The sequence below is a fragment of the Artibeus jamaicensis genome, unplaced genomic scaffold (genome assembly GCF_021234435.1).
Source record: "Artibeus jamaicensis isolate MK-2021 breed Jamaican fruit bat unplaced genomic scaffold, CSHL_Jam_final scaffold_614, whole genome shotgun sequence".
NCBI lineage: Eukaryota > Metazoa > Chordata > Mammalia > Chiroptera > Phyllostomidae > Artibeus > Artibeus jamaicensis.
The window spans coordinates 7,921,930-7,931,362 of record NW_026522050.1 but is presented as its reverse complement, the minus strand read 5'-3'; the positions used below and the strand labels follow the sequence as shown (position 1 = coordinate 7,931,362).

Genomic DNA, 9,433 nt, shown 5'->3' with positions numbered 1-9,433 from the left:
CAGTAATAGTGTTGAGAACTTTGTTTATATCACCTAATCATTAAAAACACCCTACGGCATAGGCACAGAGAAACTGAAGAGAGTAAGAAGCATTTATGTGGTACCTTACGTTGTGGCCTCAGAGAGTGTGAACAAGAGGTAACACTACAATAGTAATGGGGGAAATGTCCCTATCACCGATGCTATGTTAGTGGTTAATTTCTTATTTTGCTTGTTTTGAAAGTAATAAAGGTATTTAGAGAATATAAGACCTTACTACTGAGTTAGAATTTGGTAGAATTTCACTTTGCAAATGAGCTTTATGACCTTGCCCAGTATAATACATATGTCTTAATCTGCCCTGAGAGAATAACAATAAATATCTCATAAGGTGGCTGTATGGGCTAAATTAGAAAAATTACTTATTTATTTGTCTATCATCTATCTATCTATCTATCTATCTATCTATCTATCTATCTATCTATCAGTCTATCTATCTATCTATCTATCTATCTATCTATTTGTCTATCTGTCTATCTACCTACCTATCATGTACACTTTTTAGAGAGACTGACACATTGCAGGTAAACAGTAAATATTAGTTTCAGTTGCTCCATTGCTCTCTCTTCTCCTTCACTTATGACTAAGTTTCTGTGACAAGGTTTTTTGTTAATAATGACTATCATTTATATAATGATTATAATTTACAATGTAATATTCTAAATTGTACATATAACTGATTTAATTGCCCCCTCCAAAGAAGCATCAAATCATGGACTTTGGCAAGAAATTGTTGGAAAAAGAACTAAGTGTTGTAAGCTTTTCTTTTTGGTATTATGATTAGAGTGATTCCATATGGGTGTAAGGTAGTTTAAATAAATATGTTCCTAAAGTTTACTGATGCTCTAAAACCCCTAGATTTTGCCATAGCACTACTTATTTGCCCTTTAAATAAATACCCTTTGAATATTTATTATCACACTATCCTACAACCATTAACTATGTTTTATTCACCTATTTAATTCAATATAGAGTCCAATAATTGGGCAATGCAGTGAATGAATCACTATATCTAAGTTCACATGCTAAGGTGCCCCTGGGTCTATTCTTGATATAGCCTCTTCTGTCATTCTTTGATACACTCTCTACATTATTCTTACTGTTCAAGTGCAGCAGTACATCTGCGGATCAAACTGAAGCTAAGATTCCAAAACCAAAACAATTGACAAGCAACAGAAACACATACATACTTTAAAAAAGAAAAGAGGTAAGAGAAGACTGACTTTCATTATACCCTACGTATACTGAATCCATAGTTACATAGGCTGCTTCCAGCACTTGCCTATTGTATGTCCTAAGAATCCTGAAATACCAGTTCAAAAGAAACTGCACCCAAATGTTCATAGCAGCACAATTTACAATAGCCAAGTGCTGCAGGCAACTTAGGTGCCCATCAGTAAGTGAGTGGATCAAAAAATGATGGTACATTTACACAATGGAATTCTACACAGCAGAGAGAGAAAAAAAAGAGGAGCTCCTACCCTTTGGGAAGCATGGATGGAACTGGAGAGCGTTACGGTAAGTGAAATAAGCCAGGCAGTGAGGGAAAAATACCATATGATCTCACCTTTAACTGGAACATAATCAACAAAAGAGAAAAGCAAACAAAATATAACCAGAGACATTGAAATTAATAACACTCTAACAATAGCCAGATGGGAGAGGGGAAGGGAGAGTGGGGAGAAAGGTTTTCAGGGACTACTATACAGGACACATGGAGAAAACCAAGGGGGAGGATGGAAGCAAGGGAGGGAGGTGGGGTGAGGGGAAGTGGTGGGGAGAAAATGCAGACAACTGTAACTGAACAGAAATAAAGAAATTTTTTAAAAAAGAAACGATTTTACCCCAAAGCTAAAGAAGAAAATCTGGTACATTCACACAATGGAATGCTACACAGGAGAAAGAAAGAAGGAGTTCCTACCCTTTGCAACAGCATGGATGGAAATGGAGAGCATTGTGCAAAGTGAAGTAATGCAGGTGGTGACAGACAAACACCATATGATCTCAACTATAAGAGGAACCTAATGAATAAAATAAACTAACGAGCAACACAGAACCAGAGGCATGGAAACGTGGAACAGACTAAAAGTGACCAGAGAAGAGGGGGAGGGGGATAATGGTGGAAAGAAGGGAAGGTACTATTCAAGGAACGTGTATGAATGACCCAGGGACATGGACAACAGAGTGGGTAATGACTATGGGAACAGGAGGTGGAGGTGGACTGGGTGAAGGAGGGCAAAAGGGGAAAATTGGGCCAACAGTAATAAAATAACAATAAAATGCTTTTTAAAATGTCTATTTAGGCACTTCATCTACTTTTAAGCAGTTATTTGGGGTGGCTTTTGCTACTGAGTTATAGAAATTCCTCATCTAATTTGGACATAAACCCCTTATGAAATACATGATTTGCAAATATTTCCTCCCATTCTGCGGGGTGTAGGAGACCGTTCTGCATGGCATGGGCCCAGCTCCCACTGGGAGATGCACAGGACCCACGCCCACAGATAGGTTCTCCTATGGGGGATCAGGCCTGCTATGTACCTAGGCCACTTTGAGTCTTGCTTTTTGCTAAATACTCCCTCACCTGGATTTGTGGCAAGCATTTACTGCCAAGTAACTTCCGAAAAACCATGCTAAACCTTCCTAGGACCAGTGTAACCTGTTCAACCACTTTTGCCCTTTTCATTTGCAAATATCCCTCTTCTGTGATGTGATTACTGGCATCCTCTCCTTTGTTTTCTGTAAAAGATAACCACCTAAAGGTAACCTGTGCATAGTAAATGAGGACCATCCTGTAATGTGCCCAGAAACCCAACAAAGGCTGTCCAGGCAAGGGCCGCAGAGAGAGAAAAGCCATGCTGTCCCTTTTCCTCCACCAAACTACGGTAGTCCATGTGAATGTCTTATTTCATCCATAATGAAGCAGACACTGCAGGTGGGTGTCTGCATCAGTGGGGTGCTTTTTTATTTGGTTGGTTGTTTCCTATGGTGTGCCATGTAATCTGGTTTTGAACTTGAGACCCTGGACTTGAAGCTGATGTCATGATGGGATGAGAATTGTCCTGACAGCTTTTGCTATCTCTCTCTGGGAGCCCTGAGTTGCCATTTAACAAGTCTGACAATGTCATAGGAGAGACTTTATATAGTCCTTTATCTACATAGAAAAAAAAAAAGAAGGACCCAGAACAGCCTAATATCCTAGCCATCCTTGCTAGGCACCATTCATAGAACAAAGTCATCTTGGACTCTCCTTAAATTCCCAGCTATTAGCTGAACACCAGAGAGTAACCTCAGTCCACAACAAAAGAATCATTCAGTCAGGTTTTCCCTGAACTAACAGAAGGAGGATGGGGAGGGTGAAAAGAAACAACCCTAACTTTGAACCTTGTAGATATATAAAACTTGACATAGTAATCTCTGGCTGGTGTAGCTCAGTGGATTGAGCATGTGCTGCGAACCAAAAGGTCACCAGTTCGATTCCCAGTCAGGGAACATGCCTGGGTTTCGAGCCAGGTCCCAAGTGGGGGCCTCATGAAAGACAACCACACATTGATATTTCTCTCCTTCTCTTTCTCCCTCCCTTCCCATCTCAAAAAAGAAAATAAATAAAATCTTTAAAAAACTGGACAAAGTAAATAGAATTTTTTAAATTATTAATGGAGTTACTCATAAAACATTATTTTACATATTTGGGAGACATAAACATAGATAGTGTTTATATCTAAAAAATAAATTCTATATAGGTTGAAATTTTTTGAAAGCTATTTTTAAAAAATAAGAATTTATTTATTTATTTATTTTAAATAGCTATTTATTTATTTATTTATTTATTTATTTATCTTTAGAGGGGAAGGAGAGGGGGAAAGAAACATCAATGTATGGTTGCCTCTAGTGCGTCCCCTGCTGGGAATTGGCCTGCAGGGAACTGGCTTGCAACCCAGGCATGTGCCCTGACTGGGAATTGAACCGCGATCCTCTGGTTCGCAGACCTGCGCTCAATCCACTGAGCTACACCAGCCAGGGTAAAAAATAAGAATTTAAAATGTATAAAATCTTTTAAGAAGAAAATAGAATTTTCCAAGAGTGATGTGAGAGAAGTGTCAGGATGGGCGGGGTAGGACAAAATGGCAGCTGAACTACAACCCGAAAAAGATGGCTGACGTCAAACCAGAATGCTGAAAGGGCTGGCTTTGCCAAAATGGATATCTGCATAGCCACCTGAGCCAGAGGAGAACCACCAATGATATATTGCTGCTTTGTTCAAAGGGGACCAATCCTCAGCTCCTATGAAGAGAGCCAACCAAAATAAAACCCCGCCATATTCTCTGCTTGGCTGCGACTTCCCTGGCCCCAGTCTACAGATGCAGAACCTCACCCAGGTTCGCAAACCCAGAACCTCACCCAGGTTCGGTGCACAAACCCCAGTAAAGCTCTATACTGCCTAACTTTGTGGCTGTTTGGCATTTCTTCCTCGGTGGAGCCTAAGAAAACCTTTCAAGAAGAAATCAAAAAGTGAAAGAATATTAAAATATAACATTTATGTAAGAACACCCACAATTACAGCATAAATAAAATAGGGGAAATATTTATAGCAAATATCAAAGAAGACCAAAAATTTTTAGCAAATATGCACATACATTTAATCTTGAAAGAATTTATCAAAATTCATCAGTAAAATTCGTATCCCAATAGATCAAGAATTCAATAATAAAAGTGACAAAGTTAATGAAGTGGATTCTATGGCCATTACTCAGGGAACAGAGAGCACAAAGACAGTGAAGCAGCTTTCCCTGACTCCACAGAGACCATTGAATGGAGACAATCAACCAAGACTTTTCTCTTATCATATGAAGTAACTATCCAAATTAAAAAAAAAATTAGCTAAATGCCTGTCTTCCTCTTTTTGAGCTACCATAACAGAATACCATAGACTGGGTGGTAGACAACAAACAGTTATTCCTTACAGTTCTAGAAACTGAGAAGACCAAGGTCAAGGTGCTGGCAGCTGCAGTGTCTGGTGAGGGCTTGCCTCCTAGTTCACAGTCAGCCATCTTTCCTGGCTCCTCACCTGACATAAAGGACAAGAGAGCTCTCTGGAGTCTGTCTCTGTAATAAGGACACAAATCTTATTGATAAGGACTCCATAATCATGGCCAAATCACTTCCTGAAGGCCCCACCTCCAAATGCAACCACATTAAAGAAAGATTTAAGTCATGAATTGGGGCTGGGGTCAGGATAGATGTGGAACACGTGCATGAAATCTATAAAAATGTAAAAAATTGGAAGAATTAATTATAAAAATTCTGATAAAATCAAGTGCTTGATATTATTTGATGAGTAGTGTTATGTTTGGGAAGAATTTAAGATGATATAAGAAACCTCCGTGTAATAAGAACAGGGCTTTAGCTCAAGATACAAGGTTTCAATACAGTGTGATTTTCCCTAGAAAAGGACCCATTGCCTCCTTGCCTTAGCTCCTTATATAAATCTAGACTAAATATTGAGGCAGAATCATGAGTTTCTTTGACTCCTTGTTTCCTACCATGTCAGAGACACACAATATTTTGTTTCCAGCCTGGTTCATACAAAGGATGTTATGACTGAGGTCTCTGTCAAATAAAACCATATATTCTGGTCTCTTTATTATCTAATAATCTACATTCCATAACTAAAAGGGTAGGAATAACACATATTGTCAGCATCTTTCCTAATAATGGTATCACCTGGGATATCCGGTCAAGTTCTGTATTGCACATTTGAAGCTCATGGATTAAGGACTATTCTAATTATATATTGTATATAAGGCAGAGCCTGGGTCCCTATAGAAGGCTATGAAACACTACAAGTTAAAATAAAATGAAATATTGAAAAATGCAGGGGAGTTATCAAATTTTCTAGAAAACTTAATGGATCCTCTTCATGAAAATATAAACCACATGAGTAGATAATAAGATTTTCCAATTGGAAAATGTAAAAGATTTAGATATTTTTAAATTGTTGTTCAAGTACAGTTTTCTGTTGTTTACTCCCATCCCAGCCCACCCACCCATAACTCCCCCCTCCCTTCCATTTCCACCCCCCTTAGTTTTTGTCCATGTGTCCTTTATACTTGTTCCTGTAAACCCTTCCCCTTTTCTCCTGAAATTCCCTCCCCTCTCCCCTCTGGACACTGTCAGCCTGTTCTGTATTTCAGTGTCTTTGGTTATATTTTGCTTGTTTGATTGTTTTGTTGCTTAGCTTCCTGTTAAAGGTGAGATCATGTGGTATTTGTCTTTCACCACCTGGCTTACTTTACTTAGCATAACGCTTTCCAGTTGTATCCATGCTGTTGCAAATGATAGGAGCTCCTTCTTTCTTTCTGCTGCATAGAATTCCATTGTGTAAATGTGCCATAGTTTTTGGATCCATTCATTTACTGATGGGCACTTAGGTGGCTTCCAACTCTTGGCTATTGTAAATTGTGCTGCTATGAACATTGGGGTGCATAGGTTCTTTGGATTGGTGTTTTAGGGTTCTTAGGGTATAATCCAAGCAGTGGCATTGCTGGGTCAAAAGGCAAATCCATTTTTATTTTTCTGAGAAAATTCCATACTGTTTTGCATAGTGGTTGCACCTGTCTGCAATCCCACCAACAGTGAACTAGGGTCCCCATTTCCCCACAACATCTCCAACATTTGTTGTTTGTTGCTTTGTTTATGATAGCCATTCTGACAGGTGTAAAGTGATATCTCATTGTGGTTTTAATTTGCATCTCTCTGATAGCTCACAATACCTGATACCAAACTGTATTACAAGGCCACTGTAATCAAAATAGCCTGGCACTGGCATTAAAACAGACACATGGACCAGTGAAATAGAACAGAAATAAACCAAACTCTACAGTCAATTAATATTCAACAAAGAGGGCAGTAACATAAAATGGAGTAAGATAGCCTCTTCAACAAATGGTGCTGGGAGAACTGGACAGCTATGTGCAAAAATATGAAACTCAAACACCAACTTACACCATACACAAAAATAAATTCAAGGTAGATAAAAGACTTAAATATAAGCTTTAACACCATTAAAGTCCTAGAGGAGAACATAGGCAGGAAGACCTCAGAAATTTCATGCAGCAATATTTTTACTGATATGTCCTCTAGAGCAAGGAACATAAAAGAAAGAATAAACAAATGAGATCTCATTAAAAAAAGATCTAGTTTTTTTTTTTTACATATGTACCTTGTTCATTCAGATTATTTTTATATACAGGGTCCAGCATAAATAGTGTCTTTTTATATTCAAAATCTTTTTTCACAAAATCACAGACATGTCATTCTGTAACATAACAATATCACACTCAAACACACCATATGACATTGTAGGTGGAATGTTCAAATTAAAACTATAAGTTATCACTTCTATTATTACCCTACCAACCACACTTAAGTAGGTATTACTTCTGCCAGACACTATATAATATTTAGCCCCCCTACATTAATGTTGGAACTCTGAGGTACCATTCTTCTTCAACCTTTGTATTTTAAGCAATATAAAAGATTATAGAAAATATTTTGTAGATACAAAAATAATATACAAACTTCAAATATTAATATGGGCTATCTTTATGTGGGGAGAAGTGAACCAAGTTCTTATGTCTTATTTCTTATTTTATTTTCTTAAATCTGTAATGAGCAATATTAATTCTGAAAAAAGATTACATTATTTAAGAGAAAACAAGAAAAAATCTTCCATTTAACTAAAATGAATTTACAGTATTAATTCCAACAAACTCATCACATAGAACATAAATCTATATTCTTAACAGAGATATTTTATACATAAAATTAAACATATGCTTTAATAAGAAATTATAAAAATCTTAAAAATTTTTTTGACCATGGAAAATATTCACATAGTAAATGTTTTTCATCATGTCCAAGTTATTAAACTTGAGGAAGAATTTACTATAGTTAAATAACCACACATGGTTTTCCTGGAAGGATCAATTCTTCATTAAAAATAGGTGACACATAAATCTCCTTCCTCATTTTCTCTTTCTGGTCCAGAGTTTTTTCATGGCACTTTTCATTTCTGAATTTCTCAGAGTATAGATTAAGGGGTTTAACATAGGGGTGATAATAGTGTAGAATACAGTCAGGGATTTATCAATGGGTAAGGTAGAAGAAGGTCTCACATATATAAAAATACAGGGGACAAAGAAGAGGACCACCACAGTAATGTGGGAGCCACAGGTAGATAAGGCTTTGTGCCTCCCTTCCTGACTATAATTCCTCAGGGAGTACAGAATGGCCCCATAGGAGATGAGTAACAGCACAAAGATGACCACACAGATGCCCCCATCATTGGCAAGCACAATGAGGCCAATAATGTAAGTGTCAGTGCAGGCAAGTTTTAATAAGGGGAACATGTCACAGATGAAGTGGTCAATGATATTGGGACCACAGAAGGGAAGGTTGTAGACAAAGAGAAGCTGAACTACAGCATGTAAGAAACCTCCAAGCCAGGCAAATAGCAGCAGCAGAACACATGCTTGTTGGTTCATGATGGTCAAATAATGCAAGGGTTTGCAGATGGCTACGTAGCGGTCATAGGCCATGACCACCAGGAGTAAAATCTCAGCACCACCAAATAAGTGCCCCATGAAAAGCTGGATCAGGCAACCTTGGAAGGAAATGGTTTTGATATTATAGAGTAAGTGTACAATCATATTTGGGGTAAGTGTTGTAGAATAAACAGCATCCATAAATGACAAGTAGCCAAGAAAGAAGTACATTGGGGCACCCAGGGTTGAGCTGACCATGACAGTCACAACAATGAGTAGGTTGCCTGCCAGTGTCACAATGTAGATGAACAAAAACACAACAAATAGTATTTTCTGACCCTGAAGGCTCTCAGTGAGCCCCAAAAGGATAAACTCGGTGACATTGTTCCTTTTTTCCATTGGTCTTTCTGTATGTCTCATTGCAGAGTTCAGGACAAAATTACCTGTAAATATAATTATTACTTGTGACTTCCTGAAACTTTAAGATAATTTGTCTATTCATTCAACAAAGAGGCATTATGACTTATTATATTGCAGTAATTTCTGAGATTGTAAGAATTCAAAGTTGATTAAAACATGGCCCCTAACCTCAGCAATCTTATGGACTAGTGGAGAGGCAAGTATTAGGAATGTGTGTGGGAAAAAAAGCCATTATAAAATAAGCAAGTTTCCATCTGAAAACAGGCAATTACATAAACAGGCAAATAAAAGAAGAATAAATAAAAGTGGTAAAAAAGTATAAGATGCTGAAACTCACCTGCAAACAGAAAAATACAAATTGAAGAGCTTCTTTCATGCAGTATTACCTTGGATTTTTGAAAGTCGGTCAAGGTCTACAGATACTACAG

The 9,433-nt window shown here is 37.6% G+C and overlaps 1 protein-coding gene across 1 annotated transcript; it reads right to left on the bottom strand.

Annotated features, from left to right (window-relative positions):
• Positions 1-8,066: 8,066 nt before the first annotated feature.
• Positions 8,067-8,984, bottom strand: LOC119035698 (olfactory receptor 4A15). The gene has a single exon (XM_037127129.2). It carries the CDS (start codon positions 8,982-8,984, stop codon positions 8,067-8,069), a length of 918 nt encoding a protein of 305 aa, XP_036983024.2.
• Positions 8,985-9,433: the final 449 nt, after the last annotated feature.

Excerpts from the sequence above, each read along its gene's own strand:
- LOC119035698 (XM_037127129.2), bottom strand. The coding sequence starts at position 8,984 with ATGGAAAAAAGGAACAATGTCACCGAGTTTATCCTTTTGGGGCTCACT.